General features: G+C 40.1%; 1 protein-coding gene across 3 annotated transcripts in view; it reads right to left on the minus strand.

The window, feature by feature from the left end:
- GK5 (glycerol kinase 5) overlaps nucleotides 1-21,577 on the minus strand; it is a 74,267-nt gene that overhangs the window by 39,599 nt on the left and 13,091 nt on the right. For 2 of the 3 annotated variants that reach the window (XM_032630260.1, XM_032630259.1), the window contains exon 4: nucleotides 2,779-2,872. In XM_032630260.1, coding sequence (XP_032486151.1) covers nucleotides 2,779-2,872 — 94 coding nt within the window. Of the gene's footprint in view, nucleotides 1-2,778; nucleotides 2,873-17,076; nucleotides 17,815-21,577 lie in introns of those variants that run through there. The other variant, XM_032630261.1, reaches the window with a different exon arrangement.

Here is a 21,577-nt window from a genome sequence, read left to right on the forward strand (position 1 = left end):
AAACCCCTGATGATTAAAAAATGTATCCTAGATAAAAATCATCCTTTTCAAAATTGGAAAAAAAATGTATCTCTTATAACTCATACATTGCTGGTGGGAATGCAAATGGTACAGCCACTTGGGGGAAAAGTATGGCAGTTTCTTACAAAATAAAACATGCAGTTACCCTATAATCTAGCAAGCATCCTATTGGGGTATTTATCTCAGAGAAATGAAAACTTATGTTCACATAAAATTCCATAAACAAATGTTCATAACAGCTTTATTTGTCATAGCCCCAAACTGGAATTAGCACAGATGTCCCTCAACAGGTGGTACATCTGTACCACTGAATACAACTCAGCAATACAGAGGAAACAAGCTATTGATACATGTAACAACCTGCATTCTCCAGAGAATCATACTAAGTGAAAAAAGCAAATCAAAAACATGTTTTATGCTGCATGATTCCACATATATAACATTTTTGAAATGAGAAAAATGTGTAATGGAGGAAAGATTAGTGGTTGCAAGGAGCTAGGGATGGGAGAGGGTGGGGAGGTACACAGGAGAGCGGTGGATGTGGTTATGAAAAGCAACATGAGGGAGGGATGCTTGTAGTGATGGAACAGTCCCGTGTCTGTTCATCATCCTTGCGGTAACAGATACATGAACATATGGAAAAAACTGTACAGAAATTAAAACACAGATGGAACTGAGTACAAGTAAAACTGGGGAAATCTGAATAAGATCTATGGATTATATTAATGTCAATATTCTGGTTGTAACATTATGCTATAGTTTTGTAAAATGTTACCCCTGGGAGAAACTGCAAAGCCTGTAAGGGATCTCTATTATTTCTTTCAACTGCATGTGAATCTACAATGACCTCAATTAAAACTTCAATTAAGAAATGTACACCTCAGAGTCTCTGAAATTTGATGAGTGCTGTGAAAGAAATAAAGGACAGTAATAGAGATCGGATTGGGGGGGGTGAGGAGTGCTACTATGAATAGGATGGCAGAGAAGGGCTCCCACAGAGGAGGTGGTGGTGAGGCTGCGCCCTGAAGGATGAGAAGGATCCAGCCATGGTGGCAGAGAGAGCCCCTTGCAGATACAAGGACCTTCAGGTAAGAAAGGGCTTGAGGGCTGACAAAGCTGGAGCCTAATCCTTAGCAGCTTCAGGGAGAGAGAGGTCTGGGAAGGGGTCAGAGCTGGAGACAGGATCAAACTCTGGTAAGGAGTTGGGACTGTTATGCTAAAAGCAGAGAAGCCTTAGCAACCAACAGGCAAGAATCAGAACAGTGAGAGGAAGCATGGGTGCCTGGCGTGACTGGAGGAAACTGTGGTGCCAGGAGATTGCCACCACGCCCCAATTACTTCACCACTTTGCCTGCGGGTAGCCTTGGCTAAACGCATGACCTTGGTGCCCGCTCTGGCACATCCTCCCTAAACATTTCCAAGAACCTGAGTCAACAGACCATAAGCATCTGGAAAAGGATGATTATAGGGTAGGGTTCCTTCACTGGCAGGGCCAGCTCTGCAATTTTGTGCGCTAAACTCCATGAGTCTGTTTGTGTGCATTTCTCTGCTAAGAGAGGTCAAAATTTATATCATATACCTGTTCAATATCAGGTAGACAAGTGCTTTAAATGCTCAGTTTTGTGCTTGATGTCAGTTTTTCATCACGATTTGAGATCTGGGGCTTATACTACAGAAATAAATGTTTTCACAATTTATTTTAAAAGGAATAAAAGTTTTATTAAACACCTCACTGACTAACTTAAGGAACATCCAATGACTTGACCTATTAAAAACTAAAATTATATATTAAAGTATAACACTGCACATTATAAATAGTATAATTTTAAATTATATCATTCAAAGTTCACAATATTTCCTTAAAACCACTTTCAACTCTCTTACTCTATCTTTCCCATGAACAGCACCTCTCAGTATTCAGCCTCACAAGTTATTAAAGCAAGGTGCATTTTTATATATTAAACTAACAAAAAAAATCATTGTGGGTGGGCCTATGGCAGATTTGTTTCACTCATGCATTGCTGTCATATTCTATAATGTATTCAAGTTTGTTTTCGTATACAGTTAATGTCTCCGAACACTTATCAAGGAAAACTGATGCTGCAGACACTCCCCATGCACCACCTGGTAGGGGCAGGCTAACTGAGAAGGCATTTAACTGTGCGGCATTAGAAGCATTAAAACAATCAATATGCAATATTGATTGTAAGACCAACTATTGCAGGTTTCAACATATTTGAGGAGCTGGAAAATTGTCTCGCTCTTTAACTCGGTAGTCTCACACTTCAGAGTGAGATGCTACTACGGCTGTTACCGTAGTCATCAGCATCATCGTTTGCCAGGCATCATGGTGAAAGCTTGTGGCAGTCAGCCAGTTATCTATCTCAACGTCCATTAACCATTTTTATAGCAAAAGATGATAAAACCTGGACATAGTCTGTACCTTTTCTGGACATAGTCCGTTTTTTTTCAATTTCTCCAGGAATGGAAATGAATTCTCACTAACTTGTGAACCTCTGGTCCACCCCAAACCTCCTCATCAGTTCCTGATGTGCGGCTGTTAAGGACTTCGGTCCACCAGCACGCTCTTGGGTGACTACTATTAAATTTCACTGGGGTGGGGAGTGTGCATGTGTGTATTTTCTGCTTCATGTCCTAAGACATCATCAGTAGATGACACAATTCGGCCTACGGCTAAAGGACATTTACAGGAAAAAACAGCAACAACCAAATCACCGAACATAAGAAAAAGATTACCTTCATTAAAAGAGAACTATTCCAAGATTTTACAAGTTCAATAGCTCTTAGGTCTTGCCAACTAATGAAGTTGTGGAAATGCTTTCCCGTTTTCCTAAGAAAAATGGAAACAGTATTTTGAGACTCAATATAAATCAGAGACTATATTATATAAAAGATCTGTCACAAGAGAGAACAAAATTAGAAGCCAAACTGTAATTTCAACATATGATTTAATTAATTGGGGCTTTCTGAATGCCTTCTTCTCTTTGATTTGATAAATTGAACACACTTTGTAACAATTATGTGATGTACAGTATAAAATTTTAGATCAGATTCTATCCAAAAAATCTTCTTTTTGAAGCATTACAATGTATACACTTCCAAAAACAAAACTGATGAAAAGCCTTCGAAGACTTGCTCATACAATTTTAAAAGCAAGACAAAGAAGCCAATACTTTCTCTTTTCATTGTACTTATCTTAATATACACAATCAGATAAAAACTTCTGTACCTACAGAACAGCGAAAATGTAGCCTGAGCCTGTTTTTTTTTCTTTATAAGTTTATTTTTTGGCTGCGTTGGGTCTTTGTTGCTACACATGGGCTTTCTCTAGTTGCAGCAAGCGGGGGCTATTCTTCGTTGTGGTGCACCAGCTTCTCATTGTGATGGCTTCTCTTTTTGCAGAGCACGGGCTCTAGGTGCGCGGGCTTCAATAGTTGTGGCATGTGGGCTTCAGTAGTTGTGGCATGCGGGCTCAGTAGTTGTGGCTTGCGAGGTCTAGAGCACAGGCTCAGTAGTTGTGGCGCACGGGCTTAGTTGCTCCGCGGCATGTAGGATCTTCCCGGACCAGGGTTCAAACCCGTGTCCCCTGCATTGGCAGGCGGACTCTCAACCACTGCGCCACCAGGGAAGTCCCCTATGTTTAGTTTCTGAGGAACTGCCAAACCGTTTTCCACAGCAGCTGCACCATTTGACATTCCAGCAACCAGTATGTAAGAGTTCCAATTTTTCCATATCCTCACCAACACTTGTTAGTTTACATTTAAAAAATTATAGCCATCCTGGGAGATGTGAAGTGGTATCTCATTGTGGTTTTGATTTGCATTTCCTCAATGACTAATGATATCGAGCACCTTTTCATGTGCTAGTTGACCATTTGAATATTATTTAAACCCTTTTTCCATTTATGAATTAGGTTTAGGCTTTGGTGTTGTTGCTGAGCTGTCAGAGTTATTTATATTCTCTGGATATTAATTCTTTATCAAATATATGATTTGCAAATATTTTCTCCCATTTTATGAGTTTTCACTTACTTTAAAGTGTCCTTTTTTTTTTTCTTTCTGTTTTTCACCTTTATTAATGGGATCACAGCATTCACATACATCATGAATATGGTACATCTTTTTCCTTTAGTGATCCAAACGATCACGATTATCGTTACTACAAATCAGAGAAGTGATTCTCTTATTGTTATTTTTTAATAAATTTATTTATTTATTTTTTATTATTTAATTACTTTTGGCTGCGTTGGGTCTTAGTTGCTGTGCGCGGGCTTTCTCTAGTTGCAACAAGCGGGGTCTACTCTTCGTTGCGATGCGCGGGCTTCTCACTGCGGTGGCTTCTCTTGTTGTGGAGCACGGGCTTTAGGCACGTGGGCTCAGTAGTTGTGGCTTGCGGGCTCCAGAGCACAGGCTCAGCAGTTGTGGCGCACTGGCTTAGCTACTCCGCAGCATGTGGGATCTTCCCGAACTGGGTCTCGAACCTGTGTCCCCTGAACTGGTAGGTGGATTCTTAACCACTGTGCCACAGGGAAGTTCCTCTCCTATTGTTTTAGTCCTCCATCTTAAATTACAAACCAAACATACCAAGACACATACCTTCCATATTACATGCTTCAGTCAGTTTTCAGATATCTAACTGTAGATTTAAGATATCAATGGCTATAAATTTTTTCAGACATTTTTTTCTTTTTTTTTTTTTTGAGGTACACGGGCCTCTCACTGTTGTGGCCTCTCCTGTTGCGGAGCACAGGCTCCGGACGGCGCAGGCTCAGCGGCCATGGCTCACGGGCCCAGCCGCTCCATGGCATGCGGGATCCTCCCGGACCGGGGCACGAACCCGTGTCCCCTGCATTGGCAGGCGGACTGTCTACCACTGCGCCACCAGGGAAGCCCTCAGACATTTTTAAAATGCAAATTATACGTTATGTCAAAATAATTTCAGCATGACTTTATTTCTTATTATTCTGTACTAAATTTAGGGCTCTTCTCAGTTTCTACTTTGGACAGTTCCAATAGTTAAGAAAATTAAAGAAAAATTACTCATCATAAATAGAAGAAAATATCTTGATAGTATTCTTTGATGCACAAAAGTTTTTAATTTTGATAAAATTCAACTCACCTATTTTTTTCATTTGTTAGCTGCACTTTTTCTTTCTTTTTTTTTAAAATCTTATCTTGGCCGTGCAGCATGCGGAATCTTAGTTCCCCGACCAGGGATCGAACCTGCACCCCCTTCTCTGGAAGCACAAAATCTCAACCACTGGACTGCCAGGGAAGTCCCTGTTAGCTGGATTTTTGATATCATTTAAGAAGTCATTGCTGGGGCTTCCCTGGTGGCGCAGTGGTTGGGAATCTGCCTGCCAATGTGGGAGACGCAGGTTCGAGCCCTGGTCTGGGAGGATGCCACATGCCGCTGAGCAGCTGGGCCCACAAGCCACAACTATTGAGCCTGTGCTCTGAAGCCGGCAAGCCACAACTACTGAGCCTGCACTCTTTGAGCCCGTGAGCCACAACTACTGAAGCCTGTGCTCCTAGAGCCCGTGCTCCACAACGAGAAGCCACGGCAATGAGAAGCCCATACACTGCAACGAAGAGTAGCCCCCGCTCGCCGCAACTAGAGAAAGCTCACGGGGCAGCAATGAAGACCCGACGCAGCCAAAAATAAAATAAATTTTAAAAAAAGTCATTGCTAAATCCACAGTAATGAAAATTTCCTCTGTTTTCTTCTAAGAGTTTTATAGTTTTCTGTTTTAAAGTTAGTGTTTTATCCATTTTTTAAAGTTAATTTTTGTATGTGGTATATGGTAAGAGTCCAACTTCTTCCTTTTGCAAGTGGATGTCCAGTTTTCTCAGCATTATTTGTTGAAGAGACTGTTCTTTCCCTATTGTCTGGTCATGGCTCCCTGGTATAAAACCAAGTGACCACAGTATTAGTTTCCTTGGATTGCCATAACAAAGGTCACAAATTGGGTGACTAAAACAATAGCAATGTATTGTCTCACGGTTCTGGAGGCTAGAAGTCCAAAATCATGGTGTTGGCAGGGCCGTCCTCCCTCTGAAACCTGTAAGGGGATCCTCCCTTGCCTGGGAGGATCTGGTAGTTTGCAGCAATCTTTCCTTCTTCACATGGTGTTCTCCCTGTGTCTGTCTTCACATGGCAGTCTTCATATGAGGAAACCAGTCATATTTGATGAGGAGTCCACCTCATCCTGCATTATGATCTCATCCTAATTTAAATAATTACATCTGCAGTGACCCTATTTCCGAAGGTTACATTTTGAGGCACTGCTGTTGAGTTATTTCCCCCAAATCTCCTTCGCTCCTAAGTGTGAGATTACTAAGTCAAAGAGTAAGACAATTTTCCAGCTCCTCAAATGCTCTTATAATCAATATTGCATACTGATTGTTTTAACACTTTTAATGCCACACAGTTAAATGCCTTCTCAGCTAGGCTGCCCCTTCCAGATGGTGCATGGGCAGTGTTTGGAACAACAGGTTTCCTTAATAAGTATTTGGAGACATTAATTTTAGATGAAAGCAAACATGAATATATTATAGAATATGAGAGTAATGCATGAGTGAAACAAATCTGTCATAATCTCACACACATTGATTTTTCTTTTTGTTAGATTAAGGTATAAAAATGCACCTTGCTTTAATAACTTGTGAGGTTGAATACTGGGAGGTGCCGTTTACAGGAAAGACAGAGTAATTAAGGGAGTTGAAAAGGTTTTAAGGAAAGGCATGAATCCTGAACTGTATGGTTTTATACAGTTTTTGTAATGTGTAGTATTATACCTTAATGTATAGTTTCAGTTTTTAACAGATAAATTCAAACATTCCTTAAGTTGACTAATTACTTAACTCAGGTAAGTGAGATTTTTTTCAAGTTTTATTCCTTTGAAAATAAGTGTAATAACTCTAGAAATCTGCTTTTCCCACTCCTCAGGGATTGCCATTTCTTCCTGGCTGAGGGCTGTCAATTTGTGACTTTTCCAAAGACTTTGGCAAAGTATGTATTCCTTGTTGGTGTGTGGTCGCTGAAGTTTCTGAAACGTCTGTTATGTTTTCTCTGTGATCGGCTAGTGATCTGATGAACATTTTCTAAAATGTGTGGCCTCGAAAACCCCCCAAAAATACTGGCCCTTTAAATCTTCCAACAGACGCTGCCAAAGGAAGCAGCTGCAGCTGAGAGGGCCAGAACCTAGGTAAGCATCTGTGCCAATTCTGCAGGGCATTGCAAATTCTACCAAAGTACATAGGCCCACATTTTGGTAGGACAAAGTTCTCAGCCCTCATTCCTGGAATGTGGGCCGCTTTCCCCACATGTGCAGTAGGGCTGAAGAATGGAGGCTGGTGGCTGGTTTGCACATGTCCTCTCTTACCCAAGGATAGCAGCCTCTACCTTTATCCAGCAGTCCCCTAGCTGTTATAAGGTCGGATCAGGTTCCAGAGTTCTGAAAGAGCTTATTCCAATCTCTCCAAATCAACAATTGCTTTGGTGGAGGGACCAACCCCTATAGCGTCCCACTCCACTATTTTGGTGATGTCACTCTCTACCCCTTGACTTACAAGTTAACTATGTACCTTTTTTTTTTTTTTTTTTTTTTTTTTGGGGTAACTATGTACCTTTTCAATACCTAATCTGGGATTAATCTAACTTTCTTCTGGGTTCACTTTCAATGTCAGAACCATTGAGAGGAGTTGGAGGAAAGTCCCATAGCCTTGTGAATTGGTACCATTACCTATGAGATACAAGCTCGTCTGCTCTCTCAAAGTCACTTAAAATGATGAAAGTCTCTCTCTTGCCCCTAATTAGTTTCCTCTCCATTCCCCACCAATGGCACATCTAACTTTTCACTAGATTTCTCAAGCCCTAGGCCACCACTTGCCTCCTGTTTCTCAAGGGAAGTAAGGACACAGGAAATGACTTTCCTCAACTCTCTACTCCTCCAGCTACACCTACAGCGATGGTGCATCTCACTCTTGGGTCAGAGGAGAAGCTTTCCCTCTCCAAGTCTAATGCTGGCACCTCCACCTGTACTCTCTTTATCCATGCCTTCCTGTCTCTTCTATAACTTCATTTCGCAAACATTCCTGCAACTGTCTTCTCTAAACTTGCTTAAATCTCCCCATCTTTGACCCACGATACCTCCCCACCCAACTAAGCCCTCTCAGTTTCCATATCACTTCCTACTACATCAACTACATACAATTCAAATGCAATTTAGATTCCCAATCATTCATGAAAATTACATTCACTATGTTCATCAATGTAGTTATTTATTTATTTAGTGTTGCTTTCTTTTTTTTTTTTTTTTTTGGCCAAGTGGCTTGCAGGGTCTTAGTTCCCCGACCAGGGATTGAACCCTCATCCTCAGCAGTGAAAGCGCCAAGTCCACTGGATCTCCGAGGACTTCCTTCGTTGTGGTGCGCAGGCTCCTCGTTGTGGTGGCTTCTCTTGTTGTGGAGCATGGGCTCTAGGCGCGCGGGCTTCAGTAGTTGCAGCACGCAGACTCAGTAGTTGTGGCTCGCAAGCTCTAGAGTGCAGGCTCAGTAGTTGTGGCACACGGGCTTAGTTGCTCTGCGGCATGTGGGATCTTCCTGGACCAGGGTCTTGAACCCGTGTCCCCTGCATTGGCAGGTGGATTCTTAACCACTGTGCCACCAGGGAAGTCCTGAGGTGTCTTTTTGATATCAGATCAGAGACCTGAATAAGCAACAGCTTTCAAAGAGACTTCCAGTTTCAGCCTCATTCCCCTCAAACCCACTGTCCATGCTGCTTTAAGAATACTCTGTCTAAAATATAAATTTGGTCACACTGCTCTCCTGCTTAACAGCTTTTGAGTTTCCCACTGCTTATTAGGGGTAAACTCTTTACCACAACCAATGGTCTTCTCTGGTCTGGGTCCCTGCGTTCCTCTCCAGGTTCATCGCAATCAAAGCCTTGAGTGCCTACTATGTGCCAGGTACTGTACTCGGGTGTGAAGGACCCTGTGAGGGCAGGGCAGATGAAAGTCCCAACACTCATGGAATGTCTTACTTCTATGGGAGAGATGTAATTTTTAAAATGTGTAAACAAGTAAATAAAAATTTTAGACATGAAGTGATTTTAGATATGAAAAATTTTAGTGATGAGTGATAGGAAGAAAATAAAATGGTAAAGTCACAGGTAAATAAAATGGTCAGGGAAGGTCCCCTAGAAGAAGTGATCTTTGAAGTGAGCTCCAAATGATGAGAAAGGGAAGATCTTGGGTAACAGAGCTCCAGGCAGGGGGAGCAGCAGGCACAAAGCTCGAAGGCAGGAATCGGTGGAGAGCGTTCAAGAAGCAGGCCGCGGGGTGGTTGCAGCACAGAGCATAGCAGGAGGGTTGGTCAGAGATGAGGTTAGAGTCAGGAAGGAGTGAGAACACTTGGGTGTGGTGCCTTCCCGATGTCACTGCTTGAATTCCAGAGCCCTTTATCTTGTTTATTTTTAGTTTTTTTGGCTGCACTGCACGGCTTGCAGGATCTTAGTTTCCCAACAAGAGACTGGACCGCGTCCTCAGCAGTGAAAGCACGGAGTCCTAACCACTGGGCCGCCAGGGAACTCCTTCCAGAGTCCTTTAGATGCTTCAGACGCACCATGCTCTTGCATCTCCTGCCTCTGCCAGTGGTTTGCTCTCTCCACTAAGGGAACTCCTACTCATCCTTCGAGACTTGGCTCTGTGAAACGTTCCCTAACTCCCACTTCTAGGCTATTCAGTCACCCCCTCCGGCTCCCTCATTAAGGTATAAAGCAGTCCTGCAGAGCAGACGTCTGTCAGCTGCACCCTCACTATGTACACGTCTGTATCTAACACTAGACTGTGAGCCTCCTGAGGGAACAGTGAATTCACTTTCAGATTCTCACCACCTAGCCCAGATACGAAAGAGGTATTTGATTGATAAATGAATAAACGCTGCTCTGCTAATGAGAACTATCAGACTGGGTTTGTCAGAAATGAAATCTATTGATATATGATTCTTTGGAGCCATTCTACAACAGCATCTACTTACACACTTAAATCTGATTTTTTCACTGGTTCATCAAATATTTATACAGCAATTTCTGCCAGAAGCTGGGGATACAGCTGTGAACAGAGACATGGCATCATTGCCCTTATGAATATATTTTCTACCAGGGAAGTCAAACAAATAATCAATTACTCAGTTGCTTACTTACAAAAGGAACAAGTCCATGAAGGGTACCATGAGTGTCTTAACGGGGAGACTCTACCTAGTCTGGGAGGTCAGGAAAGCCTTCTTTGAAAAGTGACAACAGAACTGAGCTCCAAAGGATAAGTAGGAACAAACAAGGAGGGTGAACATTCCCAACCAAATGTATTATATGTCCAAAGGTGCTAAGGCAGGATGGGGCATGATGTGTTAAAGGCTGGTGTAGCTGAAGAACAAAGAGGGGAGAAGATCACAAAGTGAATGTGGCATCATTAACTCATAACATGATAGAAGATGATATATAATGCTGATCTCAAGTAATAGCCCATGTTTTAACATTCACTTGTGGTGACTTATGTTTGTTTTAGCTCTATCAACAGTAAAAGGAAAAAGAGAGGGAAAACAAGAATGCAGCATTGTAAATTAACTGTCTTAAACCTCTCTAACACAGTGTACCATTCTTGGCTCTGAATCTATTTTATGCCATAAATAATTGCTAAGAACCATTAATACAAGTAGCAAGTGCCACAATGAAAGATATATTTGGTGCTGAGTGAATGCAGACTAATTTAGATACTTGCATTATGAGACTGTAAATTCCTGGAGGGCTGCTGTTCTGATGCATCTTTATATTCAAATCAGCAACTAGCATAATGCCTTACTTGCGATGAGCCCTCAAACAGTTACCAAGTGTATCCCAGTGCAGGGACTCATGGCTTATACTACTAATTGGCACACACCCTGATCTGAGGTTAGTTGGCAGAAGCCTCCCTGAGAGACACAGTGTCAGAAGAAAGAAAACAATTCAAGATTTTTTTTTTAGAACAAAGTGAATTTAAAACAACCAAAACGGAGGAGTTATCATTTACAGTTGTTTTAGAAAACAGGCTAAACACAACCACTGATCAAATATGTTGAAAAAAATTTAACCTGAAGCATATGAAGAAAACTCAAGGACTGAAAAGAGTTTAAAAAAAAAAAATGAGTTTCGGTGAATAGGCAGAAGATGGCAGAGTAGAAGGACATGTGCTCACTCCCTCTTGTGAGAGCACCAGAATCACAACTAACTGCTGAACAATCATCGACAGGAAGACACTGGAACTCACCAAAAAAGCTACCCCACATCCAAAGAAAAAGGAGAAGCCGCAATGAGATGGTAGGAGAGGTGCAATCACAATAAAATCAAATCCCATAACCGCTGGGTGGGTGACTCACAAACTGGAGAACAATTCTACCACAGAAGTTCACCCACTGGAGTAAAGGTTCTGAGTCCCACATCAGGCTTCCCAACCTGGTGGTCCAGCAATGGGAGGAGGAATTCCCAGAGAATCAGACTTTGAAGGCTAGCGGGATTTGACTGCAGGACTTTGACAGGACTGGGGGAAACAGAGACTCCACTCTTGGAGGGCATGCACAAAGTAGTGTGCCCAGCAGGACCCAGGGGAAGGAGCAGTGACCCCAAGGGAGACTGAATCAGACCTACCTGCTGGTGGTGGAGGGTCTCCTGCAGAGGCAGGGTGTGGCTGTGGCTCACCGCGGGGACAAGGACACTGGCAGCAGAAGTTCTGGGAAGTACTCCTTGGCGTGAGCCCTCCTGGAGTCCGCCATTAGCCCCTCCAAAGAGCCTGTAGGCTCCAGTGCTGGGTCACCTCAGGCCAAACAACCAACAGCGAGGGAACTCAGCCCCATCCATCATCAGACAGAAGATTAAAGTTTTACTGAGCTCTGCCCACCAGAGCAACACCCAGCTCTACCCACCAACAGTCCCTCCTATCAGGAAGCTTGCACAAGGCTCTTAGATAGCCTTTTTCACCAGACTACAATCCTGCAGCCTGTGGAACGAAAACGACATTCATAGAAAGGCAGATAAATGAAAAGGCAGAGGACTATGTACCAGAACAAGATAAAACCCCAGAAAAACAACTAAATGAAGTGGATATAGGCAACACTCCAGAAAAAGAATTCAGAATAATGACAGTGAAGATGATCCAGGACCTTGGAAAAAGAATGGAGGTAAAGGTCGAGAAGATGCAAAAAATGTTTAACAAAGACCTAGAAGAATTAAAGAACAAACAAACAGAGATGAACAATACAATAACTCAAATGAAAAACACTAGAAGGACTCAATAGCAGAATAACTGGGGTAGAAGAACAGAAAAGTGACCTGGAAGACAGAATGGTGGAATTCACTGCCATGGAACAGAATAAAGAAAAAAGAATGAAAAGAAATGAAGACAGCCTAAGAGACCTCTGGGACAATATTAAATGTACCAACGTTCCCATTATAGGGGTCCCAGAAGAAGAAGAGAGAGAGAAAGGACCAAAGAAAATATATGAAGAGATTATAGTCGAAAACTTTCCTAACATGGGAAAGGAAACAGCCACCCAAGTCCAGAAAACGCAGAGAGTTCCAGGCAGGATAAACCCAAGGAGAAACAAACCAAGACACAGAGTAATCAAATTGACAAAAACTAAAGACAAAGAAAATTATTAAAAGCAACAAGGGAAAAATGACAACATACAAGGGAACTCCCATAAGGTTAACAGCTGATTTCTCAGCAGAAACTCTACAAGCCATGAGGGAGTGGCACAATATATTTAAAGTGATGAAAGGGAAGAACCTACAACCAAGATTACTCTACCCGGCAAAGATCTCATTCAGATTTGATGGAGAAGTCAAAAGCTTTAGAGACAAGCAAAAGCTAACAGAATTCAGCACCACGAAACCAACCCTACAACAAATGCTAAAGGAACTTCTCTAAGTGGGAAACACAAGAGAAGAAAAGGACCTACAAAAACAAACCCAGGGCTTCCCTGGTGGTGCAGTGGTTGAGAGTCCGCCTGGCGTTGCAGGGGACACGGGTTTGTGCCCTGGTCCGGGAAGATCCCACATGCCGCGGAGCGGTTAGGCCCGTGAGCCATGGCCACTAAGCCTGCACGTCTGGAGCCTGTGCTCCGCAATGGGAGAGGCCACAACAGTGAGACACCCGCATACTGCAAAAAAAAAAAAGAAAAAAAACCCCAAAAAACCCAAAACAATTAAGAAAATGGTCCTAGGAACATACATATTGATAATTACCTTAAATGTGAATGGATTAAATGCTCCAACCAAAAGACACAGGCTAGCTGAATGGATACAAAAACAAGACCCACATATATGCTGTCTACAAGAGACCACTTCAGACCTAGGGACACATACAGACTGAGAGTGAGGGGATGGAAAAAGATATTCCATGCAAATGGAAATCAAAAGAAAGCTGGAGCAGCAATACTCATATCAGATAAAATAGACTTTAAAATAAAGAATATTATGGGATAGAAGGAAGGACACTACATAATGATCAAGGGATTAATCCAAGAAGAAGATATAACAATTATAAATATATATGGACCCAACATAGGAGCACCCCAATACATAAGGCAAATGCTAACAGCTATAAAAGAGGAAATCAACAGCAACACAATAATAGTGGGGGATTCTACCACCTCACTTACACCAATGGACAGATCACCCAGATAGAAAATTTAAAAGGAAACATAAGCTTTAAATGACACAATAGACCTAATAGATTTAATCAATATTTCTAGAACATTCCATCCGAAAACAGCAGATTACATTTTCTTCTCAAGTGCACACGGAACATTCTCCAGGATAGATCACATCTTGGATCACAAATCAAGCCTTGGTAAATTTAAGAAAACTGAAATCATATCAAGCATCTTTTCCAAGCACAACACTATAAGATTGGAAATCAATTATAGGTGGAAAAAACACAAACACATGGAGGTTAAACAATACATTACTAAATAACCAAGAAATCACTGAAGAAATCAAGGAGGAAATAAAAAAATACCCAGACACAAATGACAACAAAAACACAATGATCCAAAACCTATGGGGTGCAGCAAAAGCAGTTCTAAGAGGGAAATTTATAGCAATACAACCCTACCTCAAGAAACAAGAAAAATCTCAAATAAAGAATCTAACCTTACACCTAAAGCAATTAGAGAAAGAAGAACAAACAAAACCCAAAGTTAGTAGAAGGAAAGAAATCATAAAGATCAGAGCAGAAATAAATGAAATAGAAACAAAGAAAACAATAGCAAAGATCAATAAAACTAAAAGCTTATTCTTTGAGAAGATAAACAAAATTGGTAAACCTTTAGCCAGACTCATCAAGAAAACGAGAAAGAGGACTAAAGTCAATAAAATTATAAATGAAAAAGAAGTAACAACAGACACCACAGAAATGCAAAGCATCCTAAGAGACTACTACAAGCAACTCTGTGCCAATAAAATGGACGACCTGGAAGAAACAGACAAATTCTTAGAAAGGTATAACCTTCCAAGACTGAACCAGGAAGAAATAGAAAATATGAACAGACTAATCACAAGTAATGAAATTGAAACTGTGATTAAAAATCTTCCAACAAACAAAAGTCCAGGACCAGATGGCTTCACAGGTGAATTCTATCAAACATTTAGAAAAGAGCTAACACATATCCTTCTCAAACTCTTCCAAAAAATTGCAGAGGAAGGAACACTCCCAAACTCATTCTATAAGGTCACCATCACCCTGATACCAAAACCAGACAAAGATACTACAAAAAAAGAAAATTGCAGACCAATATCACTGATGAATATAGATGTAAAAATCCTCAACAAAATACTAGCAAACAGAATCCAACAATACATTAAAAGGATCATCCACCATAATCAACTGGGATTTACCCCAGGGATGCAAGGATTCTTCAATATATGCAAATCAATCAATGTGATACACCACATTAACAAATTGAAGAATAAAAACCATATGATCATCTCAATACATGCAGACAAGCTTTTGACAAAATTCAACACCCATTTATGATAAAAACTCTCCAGAAAGTGGGCATAAAGGGAACCTACCTGAACATAATAAAGGCCATATATGACAAACCCACAGCAAACATCATTCTCAATGGTGAAAAACTGAAACCATTTCCTCTAAGATCAGGAACAAGACAAGGATGTCCACTCTTGCCACTATTATTCAACATAGTTTTGGAAGTCCTAGCCATGGCAATCAGAGAAGAAAAAGAAATAAAAGGAACACAAATTGAAAAAGAAGTAAAACTGCCACTGTTTGCAGATGACATGATACTATATATAGAAAATCCTAAAGATGCCACCAGAAAACTATTAGAGCTAATCAATGAATTTGGTAAAGTTGCAGGATACAAAATTAAAGCACACAAATCTCTTGCATTCCTATACACCAAGAATGAAAGATCAGAAAGAGAAATTAAAGAAACAATCCCATTCACCACTGCAACAAAAAGAATAAAATACATACGAATAAACCTACCTAAGGAGGTAAAAGATCTGTATTCAGAAAATCATAAGACACTGATGAAAGAAATCAAAGATGACACAAACAGATGGAGAGATATACCATGTTCTTGGATTGGAAGAATCAGTATTGTGAAAATGACTATACTACCCAAAGCAATCTACAGAATCAATGCAATCCCTATCAAATTACCAATGGCATTTTTTACAGAACTAGAACAAAAACTCTTAAAATTTGTATGAAGACACAAAAGACCCTGAATAGCCTAAGCAATCTTGAGGGAAAAAAACGGACTTGGAGGAGTCAGACTCTCTGACTTCAGACCATACTACAAAGTTACAGTAATCAAGACAATATGGTACTGGCACAAAACCAGAAATATAGATCAAAGGAACAGGATAAAAAGTCCAGAGATAAACCCATGCATCTATGATCAACTAATCTATGATAAAGGAGGCAGGGATATACAATGGGGAAAAGAGTCTCTTTAATAAGTGGTGCTGGGAAAACTGGACAGGTACACGTAAAAGAATGAAATTAGAGCACTCCCTAACACCATACACAAAAGTAAACTGAAAATGGATTAAAGACCTAAATGTAAGACCGGACACTACAAAACTCTTAGAGGAAAACATAGGAAGAACACTCTTTGACATAAATCACAGCAAGATCTTTTTGACCCACCTCCTAGAGTAATAGAAATGAAAACAAACAAACAAAAAGAGTTTTCTGGCATCTGAGGGGTGGGAGGGAACGAGGAGAAAAATAAAAAGAAAGTTCAGGGCTTCCCTGGTGGCGCAGTGGTTGAGAGTCTGCCTGCCGATGCAGGGGACACAGGTTCGTGCCCCGGTCCGGGAGGATTCCACGTGCCGCGGAGCGGCTGGGCCCGTGAGCCATGGCTGCTGAGCCTGCGCATCCGGAGCCTGTGCTCCGCAACGGGAGAGCCCTCAACAGTGAGAGGCCCGTGTACCGCAAAAAAAAAAAAAAGTTCAAAGTTTTATACATCCTAACAGCAATTCTAAGGAAAACAAAGTTTCTATGGCCATGATGACAGAATGCACCATGGACGCTGGAGGAAAAAACAATGAGCTGGGAAGAGCAGGCACTGGCTGGGGCTGGATGAACAATATGTTGTTCCACAGGGTCAAATCTGTCTCTCTTTTTCTCTCAACAATGAGCAAGAGGACTTCCCTGGTGGTGCAGTGGTTAAGAATCCATCTGCCTATGCAGGGGACACGGGTTAGATCCCTGGTCCGGGAAGATCCCACACCAACTCAGCCCATGCACCACAACTACTGACCCCACATGCCACAACTACTGAGCCTGCATGCTACAACTACTGAAGCCCACATGCCCAGAGCCTGAGCTCCACAACAAGAAAAGCCACTGCAATGAGAAGCTCGCGCACCACAACAAAGAGCAGCCCCCACTCGCCACAACTAGAGAAAGCCTGTGCACAGCAACAAAGGCCCAATGCAGCTGAAAAAAAAAAAAAAAAAGAGTACCTAGGGAATTCCCTGGTGGTCCAGTTGTTAAGACTCTGTGCTTCCAATGCACGGGGTGTGGGTTCCATTCCTGGTTGGGGCACTAAGATCCCATATGTCCCACGGTGCAGCCAAAAAAAAAACAACAACAAAACAAAACAAGAAAAAGGAAGAGTACCTCTCTGGAGGAAATGAGCCATGCCTGCCTAAACCTGTGGGATATCTCCATATTCACGTGTCCCAAACCAAACACTTGATCATGTTTCCTTCTACCCACCCTCATCACCACTTAACTCATTCCTCCTCTTATATTCTCTATAATTTCTTTCACGTCCTCCCAAACATCAAGACCAGAAATAGTGGTAAGTTAATTTTTTAAATTGAACTAATTTTTTTTAACTGAAGTATAGTTGACTTACAATATTATATTAGTTTTGGGTGTACAACATAGTAATTCAATATTTTTATAAAATATATGCCATAGAAAAATATAAAATATTGTCTATATCCCCTGTGCTGTACATAACATCCTTGTAACCTATTTATTTTACACCTGGTATTTTGTAGCTCTTCATCTCCTTCACCTATCTTGGCCAAACCCTGACACCTCTCCCCTCTGGTAACCACTAGTTTGTTCTCAGTATCTGTTCTATTTGTTCATTTGTTTGTATATGTTTAATTTGTTCTGCATATTAAGTGAAACGCAGTATTTGTCTTTCTCTGTCTGACTTATTTCACCAAGCATGATACCCTCCAAGTACACCCATGTTGTTTCCAATGGCAAAATTTCATCCTTTTTATATATATATATATATATATATATATATATATAATATATATAACATATATATATCTTTTATATATATATACACACACACATATATATATATTCCTATGTTTCTATATATATAACACATCTTCTTTGTCCTTCTATCTATTGATGGACATTTAGGTTGCTTCCATGTCATGGCCATTGTAAATAATGCTGCTATAAACACTGAGGTAAATATATCTTTTCAAATTAGTGTTTTCATCAGATAAATACCCAGGAGTAGAACGGCTAAATCATATGGTAGTTCTATTTTTAATTTCTTGAAGAACTTCCATACTGATTTCCATAGTGGCTGCACCAATTTACATTCCCACCAACAGAGCACAAGGGTTCCCTTTTCTCCACATCCTTGCCAACATTTGCTACTTTTTTTCTTTTTGATAATAGCCATTCTAATAGGTATGAGGTGATATCTCATTGTGGTTCTGAAATGTATTTCCCTGATGATAAGTGATGTTGAGCATCTTTTCATGTGCCTTTTGGCCATCTGTATGTCTTCTTTGGAAAAATGTCTGTTCAGATTCTCTGCCCTTTTTAAATTGGGTTGGCTATTTTTTTTTCATGTTGGGTTGTATGAGTTCTTTATATATTTTGCATAGTAAACCCTTACCAGATGTATCATTTGCAAATATCTTCTCCCATTTGGTAGGTTCCCTTTTTGTTTTGTTGATGGTTTCCTTTGTACAAGAGCTTTTGAGTTTGATTATGTCCCATTTGTTTATTTTTGCTTTTATTCCCCTTGCCTAAAGAGATAAAGCCAAAGAAATATAGCTATGACCAATGTCAAAAAGTGTAGTACCTATGTTTTCTTCTAGTTTTATGATTTCAGGTCTTACATTTAGGTCTTTAATTCATCTTGAGTTTATTTTTGTAAATAGTGTGAGAAAATGTTCTAATTTCATTCTTTTATGTGTAGTTGGTCCAGTTTTCCCAATACCACTTATTGAACAGTCTTTTTAAAAAATTATATATTCTTGCCTCCTTTGCCATAGATTAATTGACCATGTGTGCGTGGGTTTATTTCTGGGCTCTCTATTCTGTTCCACTGATCTATGTATCTGTTTTTGTACTGATACCACAGTTTTGATTACTTTAGCTCTGTAGTATAGTCTGAAGTCAGAGAGCAGAGACACCTCTAACCTTGTGCTTTTTTCTCAAGACTGCTTTACTATTCAGGGTCTTTTGTGGTTCCATACAAATTTTAGGATTATTTGTTCTAGTTCTGTGAAAATGTCATGGGTATTTTGATAGGTATTGCATTAGATCTGTAGATTGCTTTGGGTAGTATGGATATTTTAATAATGCTAATTCTCCTAACCCATGAACATGGGATATATTTCCATTTATTTCTATCCTCTTCAATTTCCTTCACCTATGTCTTATAGGTTTCAGAGTATGTGTCTTTCACCTCCTTCATTAAATTTATTCCTAGATATTTTATTCTTTTTGATTTATAAATGGGATTCATTTCTTTTGTTATTAGTGTACAGAAATGCAACAAATTTCTTTATATTAATCTTGCATCCTGCAACTTTACTGAATTCATTTATTCTAGTAGCTTTTTTTTGGTGGAGTCAAAGGTTTTCCTTATATAGTATCACATCATCTGCAAACAGTGGTAGTTTTACTTCTTCCCTTTCAAGTTGAATGTCTTTTATTTCTTTTTCTTGTCTGATTGCTGTGGCTAGGACTTCCAATACTATATTAAGTAGAAGTGGGAAGAGTGGGCATCCTCATCTTGCTCCTGATCTTAAAGGAAAAACTTCCAGCTTTTCACCACTGAGTATGATGCCAGCTGTGGGTTTGTCAGATGGCCTTTATTATGTTGAGGTTTGTTCCTTCTATGCCAACTTTGTTGACAGTTTTTATCACGAATGGATATTGAATTTTGCCAAATGTTTTTTCTGCATCTATTGAGATGATCATGTGATTTTTATCCTTGGTTATGTTAATGTGGTGTATCTGTGGTGTATCATGTTAATTGACTTGCAGATATTGAACCATCCTCACATCCCGGGAATAAATCCCACTTGATCATGATGTATGATCCTTTTTACATATTGTTGAATTTGGTTTGCTAATATTTTGTTGAGGATTCTTGCATCTATTTCATCAGCTATATGGGCCTGTAAATTTTTTTGTAGTATCTTTATCTGATTTTGGTAACAGGGTAGTGCTGGCCCCATAGAATGAGGTGGGAAGTGTTCTCTCCTCTTTTATTTATTTGTTTGTTTGTTTATTCATTTATTTATGGCTGCATTGGTCTTCATTGATGCACACAGGCTTTCTCTAGTTGCAGCGAGCAGGGGCTACTCTGCATTGTGGTGCATGGGCTTTTCATTGCGGTGGCTTCTCTTGTTGCAGAGCACAGGCTCTAGGCACGTGGGCTTCAGTAGTTGTGGCACACAGGCTCAGTAGTTGTGGCTCGCAGGCTCTAGACGCAGACTCAGTAGTTGTGGTGCACAGGCTTAGTTGCTCCGTGGCATGTGGGATCTTCCTGGACCAGGGCTAAAACCATGTCCCCTGCATTGGCAGGCAGATTCTTAACCACTGCACCACCAGGGAATTCCACCTCTTTAATTTTTTGAAACATTTTGAGAAGCATACATATTAACTCTTCTTTAAATATTTGGTAGAATTCCCCTGTGAAGTCATCTAGTCCCAGACTTTTGTGTGTTGGGAGTCTTTTGATTACTGATTCAATTTCAATACTAACAATCAATCTATTCAGATTTTCTGTTTCTTCCTGATTCAGTCTTGGAAAACTGTATGTTTCTCGGAATTTATCCACTTATTCTAGGTTGTCCAATTTGTTAGCATATCACTGTTTGCATTATTCTCTTATGATTGTATTTCTGTGATATCAGTTGTAACTTCTATCAGTTGTAACTTCTCTTTCATTACTTATGTTTTAAATTTGAGCACTCTCTCTTTTTCTTAATGAGTCTGGCTAAAGTTTATCAATTTTGTTTATCTTTTCAAAAAAACAGCTCTTAGCTTCATTTATCCTTTCTATGTTTTTTGGTCTCTATTTTATTTATTTCCACTCTGATCTTTATTATTTTTTTCCTTCTACTGACTTTGGACTTTGCTTGTTCTTCTTTTTCTAATTCCTTTAGAGGGAAAGTTAGGTTGTTTATTTGAGATTTTTCTTTTTTCTTGAGGTAGGCTTCTATTACTATAAACTGCCCTCTTAGAAATGGTTTTGTTGTGTCCCATAGATTTTGGACGTTGTGTTTCTATTTTCATTCATCCCAAGGTATTTTTTGACTTCTTCTTTAATTTCTTTGTTGACCCAATGGCTTTTTTATAGTATGTTTTCAGTCTCCGCTTTTTTGTGTTTTTACCAGTTTTCTTATTGCTATTGATTTCTAGTTTCACACTGCTGTGGTCAGAAAAGATGCTGGATTTAATTTCAATCTTCATAAATTTACTGAGACTTCTTTTGTGGCCTAGCACGTAACCTATCCTGGAGAATGTTCCATGTGCATTTGAGAAGAATGTGTATTCTGCTGGTTTAGAATGTAATATTCTACAGATATCTATTAAGTCCATCTGGTCTAAAATGTCATTTAAAGCCAATGTTTCCTTATTGATTTTCTGTCTGGATGATCTATTCATTAATGTGATGGGGTAATTAAAATCTCCTATTATTATTGTATTACTATCAATTTCTTCCTTTATGTCTGT

Source organism: Phocoena sinus, chromosome 4, assembly GCF_008692025.1.
Source record: "Phocoena sinus isolate mPhoSin1 chromosome 4, mPhoSin1.pri, whole genome shotgun sequence".
NCBI classification, from domain to species: Eukaryota; Metazoa; Chordata; class Mammalia; order Artiodactyla; family Phocoenidae; genus Phocoena; species Phocoena sinus.